Genomic DNA, 24,422 nt, shown 5'->3' on the forward strand with positions numbered 1-24,422 from the left:
ACACCCACAGACACAATCACAGACACACCCACAGACACAATCACAGATACACCCACAGACACACCCACAGACACACCCACAGACACACCCACAGACACAGACACACCCACAGACACAATCACAGACACACCCACAGACACACCCACAGACACAATCACAGACACACCCACAGATACACACATAGATACACCCACAGACGCGCCCACAGACGCCCCACAGACGCACCCACAGACACGCCCATGCACTCTGTGGTGTTAATTGTGGGCAGTGCAGTATTGCGTGGTACTGTGTAGTACGCGCAGTGTGGTACTGTGTGATGCTGTATAATGCGGTGCTGTGTGGTGGTGCGGTACGGTGTGGTGCTGTCTGGTGAGTGCAGTGCCAAGCTGTGTGGTCTATGCAATGCAATGCCGTGTGTGGTACGGTGCCGTGTGTGGTACGGTGCCGTGTGTCACGTTAACGGTGCGGTGCGGTGCAGAACGGGCTGACCCCGCTCCACGTCGCCGCTCACTACGACCACCAGGAGGTGGCCCTGGTGCTGCTGCAGAATGGAGCCTCACCCACGGCCACCGCCAAGGTGCCAGTGCGTGTGTGTGTGTGCGCGCCTGTGTGTGTGTGTATGTGCACGCCTGTACGCGTGTGTGTATGCGCCTGTGTGCGTGTGTGTGTGTGTGCGTGTGTGTGTGTGCGCCTGTGTGCGTGTGTGTGTGTGCGCCTGTGTGCGTGTGTGTATGCGCCTGTGTGCGCGTGTGTGTGTGCACGTGTGTGTATGCGCCTGTGTGCGTGTGTGTATGCGCCTGTGTGCGTGTGTGTATGCGCCTGTGTGTGTATGCGCCTGTGTGCGTGTGTATGCGCCTGTGTGCGTGTGTGTATGCGCCTGTGCGCGTGTGTGTGCACGCCTGTGCGCGTGTGTGTATGCGCCTGTGTGCGTGTGTGTATGCGCCTGTGTGCGTGTCTGACAAAAGGGAGAGGTGGGGCAGTAGCTATCATGCTGCGCTACAAACCCGGCGACCCCGAGTTCAATTCCCTCTCACAGCCAACACCAGCGACGATTATTTGAACTGGTCCTGGGCCTCCCCTTGGTCAACTCGGCTTCAAGTGAGGACACGGTGTGGTGTGTCGACACTGCCACTCGGGAGACAAAGGCAGCCAAGCACGGTGCTGGCCGCCCACCCCTTCATGTGCCGTGCCAGCCTTCATAGGTGCTCGCTATATGGGGGATCTTTGTGTTCTATCTGGCTCGTGTCGCACAATGGCAGCCGCACTGTGCTGCGAGCACTGCCGCTGGTTGTGAGAAGGCTGAGAGGCTGTTACCCTCGCGGCACTCACGGCCACTACGGCGGCGTTGGGGCCTGAGGATGGGCGCGAGGGGCTCGATCGCGTGACCACGAGGACCACAGGAACATAACCAGACAGGCGCCCGCAATGTCACCTGGCCAAGCCCCCGTTTGGCGGAGCCGGGAGACTGAACCCACCTCGTGGTTCCCACCATGAACAGGAAACCACCACCGGTGTCCACGTGGAATGTCCGAACCCTCACAGCGGAGGAGAGGCTGCCACTTCTCTTTCGGGAGCTGGACCGCTACCGCCTGTGGAATACAGGAGGTCCTGTGGACTGGTTCTGGCTCCAATCACCGCGATGGGTGCATCGCTCTCCACTCGGGGCCAAACAATGTGCTCTTGTTCTAAACAAAAGAATGAAGGGGGAGTGGGAGCATGGAGGCGGAGGTATGGGAAGCTGTGAGTCTCAGGCTGTTGTGGATTCACCTCCCCATCAATGGGAGGAAAGAAATGGTGGTGGTGGTGGCTAACACCTCCACCGAAGATGAATATCAGTGGAGGGATGCAGGCCAGGCTGATGAGTAAAATGTCTTCTATGACCTGTCCCAGGTGCTGGCTAAAGTGGCCCCTCAGGATAAAGTCATTCTGTTGTATGGCTTTAATGCTCGAGTGGGTCGTGATACAGGCGCTTGAGCCGGAGTGATTTGAAGGAATTGGTCAGATCAGCTCAATAACAACGGGAGGAGGCTGCTAGACTTCTGTGCAGCCTTTGGGCTTGTAATCACCAACGCGCTGTTCCGGCATCGGCGCATCCGCACAACAGTTTGGGTGCGCGCCTGGTCCAAGCAAGAACTAATGCTGGACTACAAAGTGACACCAGAACGGACCGTGGAACTCATCTGCCCACTGACCATCGGCTAATCATCTGTAAGATGTGCCTGCATTCCATCGTGGTGGTGGGCGTCCACTTCGGACCCCATTCAAACCAGAAATAGTCTGGTCTCGGTTCAGTGATGAAGGTTGCAAGTGAGAATTTGGTCATCCAGATGCAATTACCAGCGAAACATCGTACTCAAAAATTGTAAATGTTGTGGTTTCACGTTTCAACACACCGGTGGGCTAAAGCAGTGAACTATTTGTCTTTTGTCAATGTGACACTTTTTTGCTGATTGGCCGTGTCGGGTGGTGGAGGGTTACGACACATTTATAAATAACGCGATCTAACCCAAAAAGTTGATTATGAATAATATTGGTCGCGAAAGCCTACGTGTTAATTTGATCATCGCTTGCAGCTCGGGTTAAAAATCATCCCACCCCACCACCCTCCTGATGCCGAGGGGAAATGAGTAAGGTTCAGGACGGTGGCTAATGCAGCTGTTATGGCTGCATTGAGAGTACACAGTCCAGATCTCCCCAGAGACCCTGGCTGACAGAGTAGAGGTGTTCCAGATGGCCGAGAGAAAGCGACAGGCCCCCACTCCCACCGCCTACAGCATCCCACGTCGGAGAACGAGGAGGGCTGTCCCCAGACTTGGCAAAAAGCCATTGCGGCGCTGCGAGGATTGAGCGGTGGTCCTCGGGTTGCTGAGGAGGTGGATGCTGCGTGAGCAGCTCGCGATCACAAATCACTCTTCAACCCCCATCACGAGAGTGACTTGTGGCCCATTGTCTTGCGCGTGTGTGCGTGTGCAGAATGGGTACACCCCCCTGCACATTGCCTCCCGCAAGGGCCAGGACCCCCTTTGTCTCTCCCTGCTGTCTCACGGGGCCGACGTGGATGCGCACACCCACCAGGGGGTGCGCGCGCTGCACCTGAGCAGCCAGCAGGGCCACGGCGCGGTGTGCAGCACCCTGCTGACCCACGGCGCTCAGCACACGCCCCGCACCACGGTACACACCGCACACACACACACCGCACACACACCACACACCACACACACACCGCACACACGCCGCGCACACACCACACACACCGCGCACACACCGCACACACCGCACACACACCGCACACACACCGCGCACACCGCGCACACCGCGCACACCGCGCACACCCCGCACACACACCGCACACACCACCGCACACACCACCGCACACACCGCACACCACGCAGACCACGCACACACCGCACACACCACCGCACACACCGCACACACACCGCGCACCCCCGCACACACCGCACACACCGCACACACACCACACACCGCACATACCACACACGCCACACACGTGTGGTGAGCGTGTGGTGAGTAAGTAATGAGAGTGTGGTGAGTATGTGGTGATGAGCGTGTGGTGAGTGTGGTGGTGAGTAAGTGGTGAGTGTGGTGGCGGTGAGCGTGTGGTGACTGTGGTAAGCGTGTGGTGAGTAAGTGATGAGTGTGTGGTGAGCGTGTGGTGAGTGGTGGTGAGTGTGGTGGTGAGCGTGTGGTGAGTGTGTGGTGAGCGTGTGGTGAGCGTGTGGTGAGTGTGTGGTGAGCGTGTGGTGAGCGTGTGGTGAGTGTGTGGTGAGCGTGTGGTGAGTGTGTGGTGAGCGTGTGGTGAGTGTGTGGTGAGTGTGTGGTGAGCGTGTGGTGAGCGTGTGGTGAGTGTGTGGTGAGCGTGTGGTGAGCGTGTGATGAGTGTGGTGGTGAGTAAGTAATGAGAGTGTGGTGAGTAAGTGGTGAGCGTGTGGTGAGTGTGGTGGTGGTGAGCGTGTGGTGAGCGTGTGGTGAGTAAGTAATGAGAGTGTGGTGAGTAAGTGGTGAGCGTGTGGTGAGTGTGGTGGTGGTGAGCGTGTGGTGAGTAAGTGGTGAGCGTGTGGTGAGTGTGGTGGTGAGTAAGTGGTGAGTGTGGTGGTGAGTAAGTGGTGAGTGTGGTGAGCGTGATGGTGGTAAGTGGTGAGTGTGGGGTGAGTAAGTGGTGAGTGTGGGGTGAGTAAGTGGTGAGCGTGGTGAGCGTGATGGTGGTAAGTGGTGAGTGTGGGGTGAGTAAGTGGTGAGCGTGGTGAGCGTGATGGTGGTAAGTGGTGAGTGTGGGGTGAGTAAGTGGTGAGCGTGGTGAGCGTGATGGTGGTGAGTAAGTGGTGAGCGTGTGTGCTTTCAGATGGGGCTCACCCCAATGCACCTTGCTGCCCAGGAGGACCGCGTGGAAGTTGCTCAGCAACTCGAGGCTCACGGAGCCGCCATCGACCCCGTCACCAAGGTAACAGTCTGGCAACCACATCTCCATGGCGACCTCTATAACTACCCAGTCTCACTTCCATCATAATCAACGTCGCTGTCCACTTTCAGGTGTTGTACGGTGTTGTGCGGTGTAATTTCTACACTATGTGCGGTGTGTATGGCGCGGTGTGTGTGGTGCGGTGTGTGCGGTGTGTATGGCGCGGTGTGTGTGGTGCGGTGTGTGCGGTGTAATGTCTACTCGATGTGCGGAGTATATAGTGGGGTGTGTGTTGTACGGTGTTGTGCGGTGGAATGTCTACTCGATGTGCGGTGTGTATGGCGCGGTGTGTGTGGTACGGTGTGTGCGGTGTAATCTCTACTCGATGTGCGGTGTGTATGGCGCGGTGTGTGTGGTGCGGTGTGTGCGGTGTAATCTCTACTCGATGTGCGGTGTGTATGGCGCGGTGTGTGTGGTGCGGTGTGTGCGGTGTAATCTCTACTCGATGTGCGGTGTGTATGGCGCAGTGTGTGTGGTGCGGTGTGTGCGGTGTAATTTCTACTCGATGTGCAGTGTGTATGGCACGGTGTGTGTGGTACGGTGTGTGCGGTGTAATCTCTACTCAATGTGCGGTGTGTATGGCGCGGTGTGTGTGGTGCGGTGTGTGCGGTGTAATCTCTACTCGATGTGCGGTGTGTATGGCGCGGTGTGTTAGGTGCGGTGTAACGTCTACACGATGTGCGGTGTGTATGGCGCGGTGTGTGTGGTGCGGTGTAATGTCTACACGATGTGCGGTGTGTATGGCGCGGTGTGTATGGCGCGGTGTGTGTGGTGCGGTGTGGTGCGGTGTAATGTCTACACGATGTGCGGTGTGTATGGCGCGGTGTGTGTCGTGCGGTGTGTGCGGTGGAATGTCTACACGATGTGCGGTGTGTATGGCGCGGTGTGTGCGGTTTAATCTCTACTCGATGTGCGGTGTGTATGACGCAGTGTGTGTGGTGCGGTGTGTGCGGTGGAATGTCTACACAATGTGCGGTGTGTATGGTGCGGTTTGTGTGGTGCGGTGTTGTGCGGTGTAATCTCTACTCGATGTGCGGTGTGTATGGCGCGGTGTGTCACCACAGCTGGGCTACACCCCTCTGATCGTGGCCTGTCACTATGGGAACGCTCCGATGGTTGAATTCCTCTTGCGCAATGGGGCTGACGTCAACCACAAAACCAAGGTAACCTCGCCGTCGCCGTCGCCAACAAAAAACAACAAACTACAGCAGCCGCCATTGGGACATCACCACGGTGCTTGTGCCAGGCTAGGTGCACTTTGAGGCCACGTGAAGTGTCGAAGGCTCAGGAGCCGGAGGTCACGAGACAGAGCCAGGCACCATGGGTCGACTGAGATGCACCACCTGTGCTCCCTACCGTGCCAACTCGCTGCGTTTTATCCGCCCGGCACCCCACCGATTGTTGTGAGCGTCGCTCCTCCGCCCTCCACTGTTGTTCGGAGGGGGCGACTGCCTCCAACTTCCCAGCAGCGTCCTTCATGAACCTCCACAGAGGCCGATCTTGACACTCACCGCTCGTGCCGGTCATCGGCAAGTCCACTCGGCTCACCATGCAATATTTTGCTGTCTTTTCTTGTATTTTCTGTTTGCACATAGTCACTATAAGATGTATTCTTGTTCATGTTTTTGTTTTTTGTTTGTTGCGGTTGCACCCGATTCAAGAGCCGAATGGCTCACAGGGCTATACCTAATAAATGAACTTTGAACTTTGAACCATGCGAGGGCGGAGTGGCAGCGCAGTGGTGAGCGCACTGCGCCGTGAACCCAGTGACTCATGAACCCATGAACCGGTCCAGAAGCTTCCCGAGGTCAATTCGGACATTAATGAGTGCCTGGAGCGTTGCGTAAGCATCTGGGGGAGACAAAGGTGGATGCTGTACCGGCCTTCACAGCCGCTTGCCCCTACAGTCTGTTAAGGGGGACCCCTCTGTGTGTGTGTGTGCGCGTGTGTGACCGTACGTCCATCGCAGAGCGGATACACCCCCCTACACCAGGCGGCTCAGCAGGGCCACACGCACATTGTCAGCCTCCTCCTCAAGCATGGAGCCCGGCCCGATGACGTCACCAATGTAGGCACGCTACCTCGTCACTCACGCACCTCGTCACACACACCTCGTCACACACACACACCTCGTCACACACACCTCGTCACACACACACCTCGTCACACACACCTCGTCACACACACCTCGTCACTTACGCACCTCGTCACTCACGCACCTCGTCACACACACACCTCGTCACACACACACCTCGTCATATACATACACCTCGTCACACACACACACACCTCGTCACACACACACCTCGTCACACACACACCTCGTCACACACACACACACCTCGTCACACACACACCTCGTCACACACACACCTCGTCACACACACACCTCGTGACACACACACATCGTCACACACACACCTCGTCATATACACACACCTCGTGACACACACACACCTCGTCATACACACACACCTCGTCACACACACACCTCGTCACACACACCTCGTCACACACACACCTCGTCACACACACACACACCTCGTCACACACACACACACCTCGTCACACACACACCTCGTCACACACACCTCGTCACACACACACACACCTCGTCACACACACACACACACCTCGTCACACACACACCTCGTCACACACACACCTCGTCACACACACACCTCGTCACACACACAGCTCGTCACACACACACCTCGTCACACACACACCTCGTCACACACACACCTCGTCACACACCTCGTCACACACCTCGTCACACACACACCTCGTCACACACACACCTCGTCACACACACACACCTCGTCACACACACACACCTCGTCACACACACACACCTCGTCACACACACACCTCGTCACACACACACCTCGTCACACACACACCTCGTCACACACACCTCGTCACACACCTCGTCACACACCTCGTCACACACCTCGTCACACACACCTCGTCACACACACACCTCGTCACACACACACACCTCGTCACACACACACCTCGTCACACACACACACCTCGTCACACACAAACCTCGTCACACACACACCTCGTCACACACACACACCTCGTCACACACAAACCTCGTCACACACACACCTCGTGACACACACACCTCGTGACACACACACCTCATCACACACACACCTCGTCACACACACACCTCGTCACACACACACCTCGTCACACACACACCTCGTGACACACGCACCTCGTCACACACGCAACTCGTCACACACACACCTCGTCACACACACACCTCGTCACACACCTCGTCACACACGCACCTCGTCACACACACCTCGTCACACACGCACCTCGTCACACACACACCTCGTCACACACACCTCGTCACACACGCACCTCGTCCCACACACACCTCGTCACACACACCTCGTCACACACCTCGTCACACACGCACCTCGTCCCACACACACCTCGTCACACACACCTCGTCACACACCTCGTCACACACACACCTCGTCACACACGCACCTCGTCACACACACACCTCGTCACACACACACCTCGTCACACACACCTCGTCACACACCTCGTCACACACACACCTCGTCACACACGCACCTCGTCACACACGCACCTCGTCACACACACACCTCGTCACACACACCTCGTCACACACACACCTCGTCACACACACCCTCGTCACACACCTCGTCACACACACACCTCGTCACACACGCACCTCGTCACACACACACCTCGTCACACACACACCTCGTCACACACACACCTCGTCACACACACACACCTCGTCACACACACACCTCGTCACACACGCACCTCGTCACACACACCTCGTCACACACACACACCTCGTCACACACACACCTCGTCACACACACACCTCGTCACACACACACCTCGTTACACACCTCGTCACACACACACCTCGTCGCACACACGCCTCGTCACACACACACCTCGTCACACACACACCTCGTCACACACACACCTCGTTACACACCTCGTCACACATACACCTCGTCACACACACACCTCGTCACACACACACCTCGTCACACACACACCTCGTCACACACCTCGTCACACACACCTCGTCACACACACACCTCGTCACACACACCTCGTCACACACACCTCGTCACACACACACACACTTCGTCACACACACACACCTCGTCACACACACACACCTCGTCACACACACACCTCGTCACACACACACCTCGTCACACACCTCGTCACACACACACCTCGTCACACACACACCTCGTCACACACACACCTCGTCACACACACACCTCGTCACACACACACCTCGTCACACACACACACCTCGTCACACACGCACCTCGTCACACACGCACCTCGTCACACACGCACCTCGTCACACACCTCGTCACACACCTCGTCACACACCTCGTCACACACACCTCGTCACACACACCTCGTCACACACACATCTCGTCACTCACGCACCTCGTCACACACACACCTCGTCACACACACCCACCTCGTCACACACACACCTCGTCCACACACACACCTCGTCACACACACACCTCGTCACACACACACACCTCGTCACACACACACCTCGTGACACCACACACCTCGTCACACACACACCCTCGTCACACACACACCTCGTCACACAACACCTCGTCACACACACACCTCGTGCACACACACACCTCGTCACACACACACCTCGTCACACACACACCTCGTGACACACACACCTCGTCACACACACACCTCGTCACACACACACCTTCGTCACACACACACCTCGTCACACACAACACCTCGTCACACACACCTCGTCACACACACACCTCGTCACACACACACCTCGTCACCACACACTCGATCACACACACACCTCGTCACACACACACCTCGTCACACACACACACTCGTCACACACACCACACCTCGTCACACACACACACCTCGTCACACACACACCTCGTCACACACCTCGTCACACACACCTCGTCACACACCTCGTCACACACCTCGTCACACCCCTCGTCACACACCTCGTCACACACACACCTCGTCACACACACACACCTCGTCACACACACAAACCTCGTCACACACACAAACCTCGTGACACACACACCTCGTGACACACACACCTCGTCACACACACACCTCGTCACACACACACACCTCGTCACACACGCACCTCGTCACACACCTCGTCACACACCTCGTCACACACACCTCGTCACACACACACCTCGTCACACACACACCTCGTCACACACACATCTCGTCACTCACGCACCTCGTCACACACGCACCTCGTCACACACACACCTCGTCACACACACACCTCGTCACACACACACACCTCGTCACACACACACACCTCGTCACACACACACCTCGTGACACACACACCTCGTCACACACACACCTCGTCACACACACACCTCGTCACACACACACCTCGTCACACACACACCTCGTGACACACACCCTCGTCACACACACACCTCGTCACACACACACCTCGTCACACACACACCTCGTCACACACACACCTCGTCACACACACACCTCGTCACACACACCTCGTCACACACACACCTCGTCACACACACACCTCGTCACACACACACCTCGTCACACACACACCTCGTCATATACATACACCTCGTCACACACACACCTCGTCACACTCACACCTCGTCACACTCACACCTCGTCACACACCTCGTCACACACACACCTCGTCACACACCTCGTCACACACCTCGTCACACACCTCGTCACACACACACCTCGTCACACACCTCGTGACACACACACCTCGTCACACACACACCTCGTCACACACCTCGTGACACACACACCTCGTCACACACACACCTCGTCACACACACCTCGTCACACACACCTCGTCACATACACACCTCGTCACACACACACCTCGTCACACACACACCTCGTCACACACACACCTCGTCACACACACCTCGTCACACACACCTCGTCACACACATACCTCGTCACACACACACCTCGTCACACACACACCTCGTCACACACACACCTCGTCACACACCTCGTCACACACACACCTCGTCACACACACACCTCGTCACACACACACCTCGTCACACACACACCTCGTCACACACACCTCGTCACACACACCTCGTCACACACACCTCGTCACTCACGCACCTCGTCACACACACACCTCGTCACACACCTCGTCACACACACACCTCGTCACACACCTCGTCACACACACACCTCGTCACACACACACCTCGTCACACACCTCGTCACACACCTCGTCACACACACACCTCGTCACACACACACCTCGTCACACACACACACCTCGTCACACACACACCTCGTCACACACACACACCTCGTCACACACACACCTCGTCACACACACACACCTCGTCACACACACACACCTCGTCACACACACACACCTCGTCACACAACCCATTATATCCATCCCCCCCATGAGAGTATGACACGGTGAGGACGTGTGTGATGAGGTGTGCGATGAGGTGTGCGGTAGGCTGTGTTGTGGGTGGTGGTGGTGGTGGTGTGTAGACAACAACAACCTGTCTAACGGGTTGTTGTCTAACGGGTTGTCTGGCGGGTTGTCATCTAGTGGGTTGTTGTTGTTGTCGTTTAGTGAGTGGTTGTTGTCTGGATGGTTGTCATCTTTGTCTAATGGGTTGTTGTCTGGCGGGTTGTTGTTGTTGCAATCGAAACGTCGTGAGAATTTTATTGTTTTATTTTTATTACTTTAGTATTTCCCTTCTACGTGACTTTACCGAAAGAACCAAGAATATGAATCCCTGCAGTCACGAAAGCTTTAAATCGAAATTTGGCAGGTTGTTGTTGACTGGCAGGTTGTTGTTGTTGTCTAGCAGGTTGTTGTTGTCTAGCGGGTTGTTGTTGTTGTCTGGGGGGTTGTTGTTGTTGTCTGGTGGGTTGTTTTTGTTGTCTAGCAGATTGTTGTTGTCTAGCGGGTTGTTGTTGTCTAGCAGGTTGTTGTTGTTGTTGTCTAGCAGGTTGTTGTTGTCTAGCGGGTTGTTGTTGTTGTCTGGGGGGTTGTTGTTGTTGTCTGGTGGGTTGTTGTTGTTGTCTAGCAGATTGTTGTTGTCTAGCGGGTTGTTGTTGTTGTCTGGCGGGTTGTTGTTGTCTAGCAGGTTGTTGTTGTTGTCTGGCAGGTTGTTGTTGTTGTCTGGCAGGTTGTTGTTGTTGTTGTCTAGCGGGTTGCTGTTGTGTGGGCTGTGTGGTGGGGCACGCCGTGTGACAGGGCGGGAACACGGCGCTCTCCATCGCCAACCGCCTGGGCTACATCTCCGTGGTGGACACCCTGCAGGCCATCACCACGGAGACTCAGACCGTCACCATGGTAACCAGCTCACTGCCGCCATTGCAACCCCATTAGTCCTGATATCTGCGGCGCTGCAGCCAACACCCGGGCCTCCGCTAGGTCGACTCGGCATTAAATGAGCAACTGGTTGCGGTGCGAGTATATCGGCGCCGTGGAGACGTCGTAAGCGCGACTCGCTGACGGCAGGTTGCCTCGACTGGCCGTGTGGGTTACATGGGGCATCTTGGCCTTTGTTACAGCAGCCCTTTTGCCCACTTTAGCAATTGTTTCTTGCTGTGGTTGTCCCACCTGATGACGGACGCTTGTGTTGTGCCCGAAACGTCGTGATTTAATTTCATTTTATACCCACGTGACTTTACCGAAAGGACCACAGAGTATCTTTTGTGTTTTTCTAGTCGGTTTCCCAGAGGCACCGGCTCAGCATCCCGGAGACCATGACTGAGATGCTGGACGTGTCCGACGACGATGGTGAATACGCACACGCGCACACACACACACGCACACACACTCGCACACACACACGCACACACACACACACTCGCACGCACACACGCACGCACACGCACGCATTCGTACGCAGATACTCACGCAGTCACTCATGCACGCACGTGCACGTACTCGCTACAGCGGTTGCCACAGCACTGTGCTACGAAACCATTACAACTAATCTAGATTTGAAGTTTTCGTGACTGCAGGGATCCATACTCTTTGGTTCTTTCGGTAAACTCACGTAGGTATAAAATGAATTAAATCACGACGTTTCGATTGCAACACAAGCAATCATCATCAGGTGGGAAAACCACAGCAAGAAGAGAGACTTGCCGTGGTAAGAGGTTATATGAACCAGGTAAAACCCTAACTGCTTTGTAGCGGTTTTCGTCTATCATATCCGCCGTGTACTACGACTCCACGCAGCGCTTCCCCTCCCCCTACCCCACACCCTCACCCCACACTCCCACCCCTCCCTCTCTCCCCCCTTGTTCCTCCCCCTTTCTTAACTATATAACCTCTTACCACGACAACTCTCTCTCCCACTTCAGCAAACAATGTATTATTGCTGTGGTTTTTCCACCTGATGATGATCGCTTGTGTTGCAATCGAAACGTCGTGATTTAATTTATTTTATTTTATCCCTACGTGACTTTACCGAAAGAACCAAAGAGCATTACAACTATTTTAAACTAAACGACGATATTTTTTTTTATTTTACCAGGTAAGGCCCACTGAGCAATGTTGCTCTTTTTCAGAAGCGACCTGGCCACAAATGATCGCCAAACGAAAGTGGCTTATCATGATTTGGAAATGTGTAGCTGTCAAATACTCTGAATGAATATTTTTCTTTTTATTATTTTATTACTTCCCTTCTACGTGACTTTACCGAAAGAACCAAGAAGATACTCTGAATGCGTTATGTTGATTCTTAATTGTGGGGGGGGGGGGGAAACCGGAGGACCCGGAGCAAAATCCACGTGACGATGGGAAAAGTGAACATGCAAACTCCAAATATACAGCAGGCATTAGGGTCGAGATTGAACCCACGACCTCCGTGATACCAGACGAGGTAGTTAACATCTCAACACCGCGGCGCCCTTAACAATCTCGAACGCAAAAATTTTGCTAACAGCCACCTACACCAGTGATGATTATCTGAACCAGTTCTGGGCCTCCCCTAAGTCGACTCAGCCTCAAATTAGTAACTGGTGTGATTACCGTTGGTACGGCAATTTTTAATACACACAATGGACAGGAAGGACAAGATCAAAGGGCTTGCAGAATGCGCATGCATGATGTACGTTGACTCATTAATCCACCCCCCACTTTGCGCAAGAGCACAGAACTGTGGTCACCACATCTGCGCCCCTATATAAGGAACGAAACAGGTGGACTTCTCCACAAATCTGTCTATCGCCTGATGAAGCTGGTTGTAATTACCGGCGAAAGGTCGTACTCAGATTGCAAATGTTGTGGCTTGGCTCTCCAACACACCGGTGGTGCTGTACTAGTGACGAATTGGCACGTTCTGTTTACGTGACAACCCTTACTAGTTGGCTGTGTCGGGTGGTGGCGGGTTTAACGACACATTTATTTATTTACTCGATCTAACCCAAAAACCTCTACTATGGTGTGATGTGTAAACATTGCCACCTGGGAGACAAAATCAGTCGGGCGTACCATGTGCCCTGCAGGCCTTAATACGTGTTCGCTAACAGCACTTGCCACAAAAGTCTATTAAGGCTATAGGGGGGGTTATTTGCATGTATGTGTGTGTGTGTGTGCGCGCGCATGTGCATGGTTATGTGCGTGTGTACGCCATTTCCCTGTTTGGGTTGTGAGATCCTCACTTCACTCAGTTTATTTTCCCACACGCGTGTATTCATGACACGTGCATTTGTCGTGCGTGTGTACGTGTGTATTGTTTGCTCCACTTTCGCCATCATCTCACGTCCATTTCCCTTTTGTGTGTTTGCCCTCGTGTTTGTCTGTACGTGCCCGCGTGTGTGTGTGTGTCCACGTGTATGCGTGTGTCTCCCCGTGTGTGTCCACGTGTGTGTCTGCCGTGTGCGTGTGTGCGCCTGCCTGTTCACCCGTGCGTGCGTGCGTGTGTGTGTCCGACACACACGTGTGCGTGTCGCTGTGGTTGCGCCAGTGCGTAAGGCTCCAAGCTGTAACGACGTGGCATCCGACACCGACGAAGGTAACGGCGCTGCGGGGCTGGTGGTAATAGTGGTGATAGTGGTGATGGTTGGGGTGGTGGTGGTGGTGATGTTGGTGGTGGTAGTGATATTGGTGGTGGTGCTGGTGATGTTAGTGGTGGTGATATTGGTGGTGGTGGTGGTGGTATCACTCTGTGCGGAGTAATCTCACGTGTCCTGTCGTCATATAAACATCTGCATTGATGCACTGCTTTGTCACGTGTGTCATGTGATGATGTGTGTGCTGTGATATTGTGATGTGATGCGAGACAATGTGATGCGAGGATGTGATGCGCTTCGCCCAGGAGACGGAGGCCCAACACTCCACCCGGATGACATCCTGGCTCTGACGGACGACTCGCTCCCCGACGAAACTCGACTATCAGAACTGAGGACCCCGGCGCGGTCGCTAGGCGCTGCACCCTCCACCGGGTAACCACTCACCCCACCACTCGTCCCACCACTCGTCCCACCACTCGTCCCACCACTCGTCCCACCACTCGTCCCACCACTCGCCCCACCACTCGCCCCACCACTCGTCCCACCACTCGCCCCACCGCTCGCCCCACCACTCGTCCCACCGCTCGTCCCACCACTTGTCCCACCACTCGCCTCACCACTTGTCCCACCACTCGCCTCACCACTTGTCCCACCACTCATCTCTCAGTACGTCCCCTGCCCCTGCCAGACTGGAGTAGGTGGTGCTAGCAGTATCCACAGCCAAGAGGTATACTGGATGTTGTGCACCGTGGGTGTAAATCTTTTCCAGAAGCCCTGCTCCTACCAGTGTCTTCTCTGTCCTGGTCTCTATCTCCATATCTGTGTCCCAGTGCCTTCCTTTGACCTGTCTCTGTGTTTGTCTCTGTGTCTCGCTGTGTCTCGCTGTGTCTCTGTCTGATCTCCATGTGTCTCTGTGTGTCTCTCTCTGTCTGATCTCCCTGCCTGTCCTGACTTTCTCTCCGCTCCCCTCCGTTCCCTTTCTCCCCCCGTCCTCTGGCCCTGGTTATCTCCCTGTCTCTGTCTGTCTCTCTGTCTCTGTGTCGTCTCCCTGTCTCTGCCCTGGTCCCCCCCCCCCCCCCCCCCCCCACCACCGTGTCCCGATCGCCTTCCTCCGGCCCTTGTCGCCACGCCTGCAGCCCCTTCGCGTCTCCTGGCGGCCTCTCTCTGTCCCTGATGCGCGAAGCTCCCTTGAGCTCCCGCGAGGACGAGACGTCGCTCCGCTCGGCCGCCGCCGCTCCTCTCCAGGTTCTGTGCACCGGCCCCTAAAACGCCGAGCGGGGGGCCAGCAAGCGAACGGCGCTGCCGGCAGTTGCGATGAATGAATAACACTGGTCAACAAAAAAAAGTTTTTTTCTGGCCTGGACTTTTGCAGCTGTTTTAGACTAATTTCAGGGTGCTGATTCCAAATTTGATCTCAGATTTGCTCTATCACATCTCATTTTTATGCTATCGGTATAGCCCATTTTCATTGATTTTACCCGAAATTAACTCTGTCACTTATGATTGCAAGTTGTTGCGAGTCAGTGACTGCTTTAGTGTTAAAATATAGTGCTGTATTTTTAGGATAGTGTGTTTATAATATCATTTTACGTAGATATCCACATTTATTTAATATTTTTCTTCTGCAGTTTTTATTGAAAATGCAATATTTGATATCTCAAAAACCTGATGTGATAGATTTGGAATCAGCACCCCAAAATTACCTTAAACCCGTTGGAATACCTTATGCCAGAAAAAGTGTGAACAGTGTAATAAAGGGGGGCGTTGAGATTGCTCACAACTGACCTAGGTTGTTGTTGATGTTGTCGTCGTCGTTGTTGTTGTTATTGAGAGCCTGGTGGGGAGGGGGGGGAAGAGACGACAATGACGGTAGTGGAGCACCGCAAGGAAAATCGCAGAATGAGAAGTGAGGTGACAGGTAGAGTGGTGAGAGTGGGTGGATAGGCGAGTGACAAGTAGGTGAACGTGGGAGTGTGTTGTCGCGGTTAGCGTGCTGCACTATGAATCTGGCGGCCCAAGTTCGAGTCTGGCTCACGGCCAACACCAGTGACGATTATCTGAATCAGTCCTAGGTCTCCCCTAGGTCGACTCAGCCTCACTTCAGCACCTGGTGCGGTGTGTAAACATCGCCATTCGGGAGACAAAGGCGGCCGGGAGTGGTGCTGGCCACCCACTCCCACGTGTGCCGTGCAGGCCTTCTTAGGTGCTCGCTAACAGCCCTTGTGAAGGCTATACGGGGGATCTTTGTTTTTGTGGCCTGGAGTGTGTGGTGGTGGTTGAACACAGTGTGCTTGCGTGCGTGCGTGTGTGTGCACGTGTGTGTGTACGTGCGTGCGTAGGTGGATGACGATGTGGAGCGAGCGATGATGAGGTGGGGGACACCGGAACACTGGGACAACGTCACCTTGTCTTCCAGCCCCATGCATTCTGGGTAACGTGTCTGCTCTGTCGCTCTGTTTACCGTCACCCATTTCCCCATTGCACGCTCCCCCGTGTCAACCTCCTTTCTTTCTTATATTTATTATTTATTTATAACCGTTGTTCATATTCTGATTCATTATTGTTTTTTTGGGTTAGGTCACGTAACAATCCGGCTAATATCTGTTTCAGGAAACCCTCCACCAACTGACATGGCCAAACAAATTTAAATTGTCACATGTACACGCACCCACTCACGCACACACACTCACCCACCCCCACTCAACCACTCGCCCACCCACTCACACACTCACCCACTCACGCACTCACACACACTCACCCACCTACTCACCCACCCGCTCGCCCACTCACTCGCTCACACATTCTCACTCAACCACTCGCCCACCCAACTCAAGTACTCACCCGCCCCTCCCCCTCACTGACCGGGTGAGTGAGGAGGAGAGCGAGCGATTAATCTGACCCTGAGAATTGCTCTCCAACTCACCGAGTGATCGTTCTGAAACAGTCACGGTTGCCGCGTAGTGCACCGCGTAATTGAACCCGTTTGGCCGCGTCGGGCGGTGGAGGGCCTCCACGAAAACAATGTTCCGGGCAGATGGTTGCGCGGCCTAAACCCTGACGCCAGCAATATCGCGCCGGTCGCCGTCGTTGATGTTGCGCTTCTCTCCACCAGTGCCTGCACGCCATTGCCCCAGTATGACAACAGGTGACCCTCCGCACCATCACGCACCACCGTGAGACTGAGTGCTTGCGCGCGCGCGGCGAGTGTGGCGAGTGTGGCGAGCGTGACAAACCACCCCCCCCCCCCACCCCTCACTACGGGGAGCAGCCCCGTGAGAGCGTGACGACGATATCGATGATATTGATGCAAGTGATGCAGTTGTTGTCACGGTCTTGGGATGATCTTGAAATGATCGTGTGATGATGTGATGATGGTATGATGGTGTTGGTGTGACGGTGATCTCGATGATGTCGGTATTGATGCGCGTGACGCTGTTATCACGGTCGCGGGATGATCTTGAAATTATCGATGTGATGTTGATGTTGATGAAGTCGGTGTGATGCAGTTTCCTGGTGAACGTATGGGATGGTTTGATGATGTGATGATGTTGGGATGATGATGTCCGTATAATGATGGCATGATGACGATTAATGATATGATGTCGAGATGACATAGGTCTGGTGATGGTATAATAATATGATGATGTCGGCGTGGTGGTGACAACATGTTGGTGTGACGATGACGACGACCACGATGCGGTGTGATGCAGCTTCCTGGTGAGCTTCCTGGTGGACGCGCGGGGGGGCTCGATGCGTGGCTGCCGCCCCCCCGGACTTCGCCTGCTCGTGCCCCCGGGTGCCTGCGCCTCCCCGACGCGCGTCACCTGCCGCCTCGCCAAGCAGCAGCCCCCCGCCACGGGCTCCGCACCCGGAGACACTCAAGTAATTCCCCTCCCCCCACACCCCCTGCATGGCCCACGCGGCCCGCCGGAGCAAGTGGCAGCCGGGGAGCGGCGCCCGCGGAGGCTGGCGCGAGTGTTTGCTACGAGCGGGGCGGCGTGGCCAGCGCCGCGCCGGGCCACCTTTGTCTCCCCCCCCAGGGTTGATGTTATTTTTATAGACACTGCACCGAGTGCTCGCTCAAGGCTGAGTCTGGCCCTAGGTAACGCCCCGCACCGGTTCAGATAATCGTCACTGACGTTGGAGGCCGTGAGCGCGAATCGAAGTCGGGTTGCCAGGTTTGTAACGCAGTGAGCTAACAACTGTCCCACCGCTCCGCATAGATACATGGTGACACGCACAGTAACACAATGACAAGTCCCGAGTCCCCTCCAAAACACTGTGTAGGCTGCACAGGGGATCTTGGTGTACCTGTGTGGCATACCGTCGTACGTGCGCGCATGCATACTCATGTGTGCGTGCGTGCACGTGTGCGTGTGCACGTGTGCGTGTGCACGTGCGTGTGTGAAGAGTGGTCGTGTAGTGAGTTTAACACGGAGGCTTTCGCGACCAATATCATCCATGATAGAGGTTTTTGGGTGATAAATGTGTCGTTAAACCCGCCACCACCCGACACAGCCAACTAGTAAGGGTTGGAGAGCCAGACCAAAACATTTACATTCTGAGTACGACGTTACGCCAGTAATTATAACTAGCTTCATCAGGCGACAGCCAGATTTGGCTAATCTAACCCAAAAAAACTTTATTATGGGTGGTACTGTAGTGGTTAGCGTAATGCGTTGTGAACCCGGCGACCCAACTTCGATTCCCACTCACGGCCACCAACACCAGTGACGACTATCTGAACTGATCCTGGACCTCCCTTGGGTCGACTCGGCCTCAAATGAGTACCTTGTGCGGTGTGTAAACATCGGCACTAGGGAGACAGCCGGGCGGATATGGTGGTGGCCACCCACCCCCTCGTGTACCGTTCCGGCCTTCATAGGTACTCGTGAAAAGCATTGGCCCCAACTGTCTGTTAAAACTATATGGGGGATCTTTGTGTTTGTGCGTGCATGTACGTGCATGTGTGCACGTGCGTCTGTACCTGTGTGTATGCGCGTGTGTACGTGTGTGTGTGTACGTGCATGTGTACCCGTGTGTATGTGTGCTTGTGTGCGTGCATGCATGTGTACGTGCGTGTGTGTACGTGCATCTGAACCCGTGTGTATGTATGTACGTGCCTGTGGGTACATGCATCCGTACCCATGCGTGTGTATCCGTGTGTGCGTGCGTGTGTGCCCCAGCCCCAGGGACCACCGGTGGTGGATGGCGAGGGTCTGGCCGCTCGAATCATCCAGCTGGGCCCTCCCCTTGGCCGCTTCCTTGGGTACGTACACACACACACGTACACACACGCACAACAACAACCGCCATTCGCCACTAAGTGGCGGTGACGTCACCACGACGCTTGTGCCAGACCATGTGCACCTTGAGGCCACGGGAAGTGTCGAACGCCCGCTGGCAGGAGGTCACGGGGCAGACCCAGCAGGTGCCACGGGTCGACTGACTGAGATGACTGAGACGACTGGCTGATGCACCACCTGTGCCCCCTACTGTGCCAACTTGCTGTGCTTTAGCCACCCGGCGCTCCACTCGTTGTTGTGAGCACACGCATATACACACATGCACATGTACACGCACGTAAATGAACCATCTGCCCGGCACATGCATGTACACAAAAACAACCGCCATTCACCACGAAGTGGCGGTGATGTCACCACGGCGCTTGTGCCAGGCTACGTGCACGTTAAGTGTACACACACACGACACATGCACGTACGTGCACACGCACGCACAGTCTTACGCACGCTCACCGTCATCAACCATGCGCAATCCACTGCTGGATGGAAGCCTCCGCAAGTCACCTCCACATACTGTGTCACTGTGTGTGTGTGTGTCACTGTGTGTGTCACTGTGTGTGTGTCACTGTGTGTGTGTCATTGTGTGTGTGTGTATCACTGTGTGTGTGTGTCACTGTCTAACCCAAAAAACCTTTATTTTTTGCTGGATATCTGTGGGGAGCAGTAGTGTAGCGGTTAGCGCGCTGCACTACGAACCTGGCGACCCGGGTTCGATTCCCGCTCACGGCAAACACCAGTGACGATTATCTGAACCGGTCCTGAGCCTCCCCTAGGTCGATTCAGCCTCAAATGAGTACCTGGTGCGATGTGTAAACATCGCCACTAGGGAGACAAATGCGGTTGGGCGTGGTGCTGGCCACCCACCCCCTCGTGTACCATTTGCGGCCTTCATAGGTGCTCGCTAACAGCATTTACCCCTACAGTCTATTAAGGCTATACGGGGATCTTTGTCTTTGTTGTCACTATGTGTGGAGCTGTGCAGCAATAGCTGACCCCCCTGTGCTGGATATCTGTGGAAAAGAGCTTCATAGCTCATCGGATTCCTCCAGTCTCAATAACGATTCCGATCCTAAGAGGCCTGCGCGACGAACCCGGTGAACCCGGTGTTCGATACCCGCTCGCGGCCAACGTCAGCGACGAGTGTCTCAACTGGTCCTGGGCCCTCCCCTGGGTCGACTCGGCCGTAAACGAGATACCCAGCCCCCCGCAGTTTGTAAATCGGTATTGGGGCGGGGGGGGAGACAAAGGCGACGTGGGCTTTTCGCGTGCACCCGCTCGCCTTACGGGCAACCCTGTCACCGGCGGCCTGCGCTTTGTGTCTTCGTGTGTCTTCGTGTGTCTTCGTGTGTCACCGCCGTCAGGCCCGTGCTGCTGGAGGCGCCCCACTACGCGTCGCTGCGCGGGGGGCTCCGCGAGGTGGTGGTGCTGCGGAGCGACGACGGCGCCACGTGGGCCGAGCACAAATACACGCCCAGCGACGAGGAGCTGCGCCAGCTGATGGCCGCCTCCAGCGAGGGTGCGGGGGCCCCACCATGCCGCCTCCTCCTCCACCCTCCTCAACCTCCTCAACCTCCTCCTTCCTCAACCTCCTCCCTCCTCAACCTCCTCCTCAACCTCCTCCCTCCTCAACCTCCTCCTCAACCTCCTCCTCAACCTCCTCCCTCCTCAACCTCCTCCTCAACCTCCTCCTCAACCTCCTCCTCAACCTCCTCCACCTCCTCAACCTCCTCCCTCCTCAACCTCCTCCTCAACCTCCTCCACCTCCTCCCTCCTCAACCTCCTCCTCAACCTCCTCCTCAACCTCCTCCTCTCTCCTCAACCTCCTCCTCCCTCCTCAACCTCCTCCTCAACCTCCTCCCTCCTCAACCTCCTCCTCAACCTCCTCCACCTCCTCCCTCCTCAACCTCCTCCTCAACCTCCTCCTCAACCTCCTCCTCAACCTCCTCCTCTCTCCTCAACCTCCTCCTCCCTCCTCAACCTCCTCCTCAACCTCCTCCTCTCTCCTCAACCTCCTCCTCTCTCCTCAACCTCCTCAACCTCCTCAACCTCCTCAACCTCCTCCTTCCTCAACCTCCTCCCTCCTCAACCTCCTCCTCAACCTCCTCCCTCCTCAACCTCCTCCTCAACCTCCTCCTCAACCTCCTCCCTCCTCAACCTCCTCCTCAACCTCCTCCTCAACCTCCTCCTCAACCTCCTCCTCAACCTCCTCCACCTCCTCCCTCCTCAACCTCCTCCTCAACCTCCTCCTCAACCTCCTCCTCAACCTCCTCCTCTCTCCTCAACCTCCTCCTCTCTCCTCAACCTCCTCCTCAACCTCCTCCTCAACCTCCTCCTCCCTCCTCAACCTCCTCCTCAACCTCCTCCACCTCCTCAACCTCCTCCCTCCTCAACCTCCTCCTCAACCTCCTCCTCAACCTCCTCCTCTCTCCTCAACCTCCTCCTCTCTCCTCAACCTCCTCAACCTCCTCCCTCCTCAACCTCCTCCCTCCTCAACCTCCTCAACCTCCGCCTCCTCAACCTCCTCCTCCTCCCTCCTCAACCTCCTCAACCTCCTCCCTCCTCAACCTCCTCAACCTCTGCCTCCTCAACCTCCTCCTCCTCTCTCCTCAACCTCCTCAACCTCCTCCCTCCTCAACCTCCTCCCTCCTCAACCTCCTCAACCTCCTCATCAACCTCCTCCTCAACCTCCTCCTCCTCACTACACCACAACCTACTTACTACAACCTTCTTCACCTCCTCGCTACCTTCTCACCTCCTCGCTACACCTCCTCCTAGCTACCTCTTCGCCGTACCTCCTCCCTCCCTCTCACCTGGGATGTAAACCTTGTGCACGTGCGTGTGTATCGGCCGTGATGGAGTGAGTGTGAGTGGAGGGTGGATATCTAGTTCTGTTGCAAGGGGCTGGTAACCCCTCCACCTGGCACTTTTTCTACCAAACACCATGGTGGAAACACCCAACTAAGTTGTTTATGGCACCTTCTGGCCAATCCCCATTTGGCAGAGCCAGACTAAACGCCCTCGAACAGGAGACTACTGCGGTTGGCCACGTGGAAAGTTCGAATGCTCGCTGTGGAGAAGAGACTACCATTCCTCTGTCGGGAGATGGACCGGTACCACCTGCACCTGTGTGGAATACAAACCCTGCTGGGACTGCCGTGCCTCAAATATTGGCTGGAGTAACCACCCCTTGAGGGGCTGACTGAGGTGCCATCTGTTGCAGAAGTACGAAGGTTGATACGGAGTCTGAGACCAGGAAAAGCATCCGGGCAGAAATTATCTCTCAGGCGAACTGCCGTGGGAGGGTGGCTTCTGTGTGCAGACTGCTCTATGTGACATCATCGCAACTGTCTATACCAGAGGATGAGTTCCGCAGGAATTGGAAAGATGCCCTGAAGGGGGACCGCACAGATTGTAACACCTACTGTGGCATCTCACTCGGTGTGCCAGGAAAGGACCTGGCAAGGATGATTCAATATCGCCTTGCCAGGCACGCTGAGGAGAGGCTTGCGGAGCCTGAATGTGGTTTTAGGCCGGGGTGGTCTTGCACAGACGCCATATTTTCTGTCTGTCTGCTACAGCAGAGGTGTTGGGAATTGTAACAGGACCTACATATCTGCTTTATTCACCTGGTCAAGCCCTATGATACCATGATTAGGCCAGGGCCCTGGGTTGTTCTTCTTGCTTTCGGAGTCCCTGACTCTCTGCTCACAATTGTACAGGAACTTCATAATGGTGGACAGGATTCAGAGCCATTCCCTGTTCACGTTGCGGTGCGACAGGGATGTCTCCTGGGTCCCACATTCAGCCACGTAGTTCAAGAAGCCTTCCAAAGCTGTACCAGTGTTATTTCTATCTGGCACAGATACAATGAGAGGCTGATCGATGCCCGGGTGCGGTCAAGGGATGGCTCCCTATCGGGCAACCATGTTATGTACGCTGATGATCTGGTGGTTGCTGAACCTGGAGAATGCCACTAAGAGGTCGGGCCTTACCAGCAGCCCCACCAAAACTAAACAACTGCCTGGGTACTTTGTATTATCCAACACTCCATCCCCTCAACTCCCCATGAGTGATGGGGCAGTTATGGTGAGAGTCGAGAAGTTTCCATACCTGGGCAGTGTGCTTATGTCAACTCTGGTTTGGCAACCTAGGTCTCACAGAATCAGCCAATCAGCATTATCTTTTCATAACACTGTGTGGTCTGTCACCAGAGTTATGCCCTCCCTTATTTTTTCTTGTGAAACATGCAACCCTCTGATGGAACATATGCACCAGTTTGAAACTTTCCTGCCTATGATCCATCCTGGGTTTAACTAGGATGGATTGTGTGAGGAGCTCACAAATCTTTAAAAAACCTGGACACATTCCCATCAGTAAGCTCCTCCAGCGGGCAGGGAGACGTTGGCTGGGTCATGTAGCCTGTATGCCCAGCCACGATATGCCCAAGCAACTTCTGTTTCCTCAGATAGAGGGGGCGAAATGGGCACAGTTAGGCTGAGTATGTGGAGCTGAGTGGACTTGCCAATGACTTGTACCAGCGGTCTCAAAGTCGG

General features: G+C 55.2%; 1 protein-coding gene across 1 annotated transcript in view; it reads left to right on the forward strand.

The window, feature by feature from the left end:
• LOC133341979 (ankyrin-3-like) overlaps positions 1 to 24,422 on the forward strand; it is a 105,539-nt gene that overhangs the window by 45,823 nt on the left and 35,294 nt on the right. The window contains exons 18-32 of the mRNA XM_061550824.1: positions 479 to 577; positions 2,974 to 3,171; positions 4,361 to 4,459; positions 5,542 to 5,640; positions 6,447 to 6,545; positions 11,793 to 11,891; positions 12,269 to 12,341; positions 14,521 to 14,568; positions 14,872 to 14,998; positions 15,703 to 15,811; positions 16,906 to 16,997; positions 17,679 to 17,711; positions 18,277 to 18,448; positions 19,753 to 19,835; positions 21,231 to 21,385. Of these exons, the coding sequence (XP_061406808.1) occupies positions 479 to 577; positions 2,974 to 3,171; positions 4,361 to 4,459; positions 5,542 to 5,640; positions 6,447 to 6,545; positions 11,793 to 11,891; positions 12,269 to 12,341; positions 14,521 to 14,568; positions 14,872 to 14,998; positions 15,703 to 15,811; positions 16,906 to 16,997; positions 17,679 to 17,711; positions 18,277 to 18,448; positions 19,753 to 19,835; positions 21,231 to 21,385 (1,585 nt within the window). The remainder of the gene's footprint in view (positions 1 to 478; positions 578 to 2,973; positions 3,172 to 4,360; positions 4,460 to 5,541; positions 5,641 to 6,446; positions 6,546 to 11,792; positions 11,892 to 12,268; positions 12,342 to 14,520; positions 14,569 to 14,871; positions 14,999 to 15,702; positions 15,812 to 16,905; positions 16,998 to 17,678; positions 17,712 to 18,276; positions 18,449 to 19,752; positions 19,836 to 21,230; positions 21,386 to 24,422) is intronic.

Source organism: Lethenteron reissneri, chromosome 2 (genome assembly GCF_015708825.2).
Source record: "Lethenteron reissneri isolate LAM-NWPU_2019-01 chromosome 2, ASM1570882v1, whole genome shotgun sequence".
Taxonomy (NCBI): Eukaryota; Metazoa; Chordata; class Hyperoartia; order Petromyzontiformes; family Petromyzontidae; genus Lethenteron; species Lethenteron reissneri.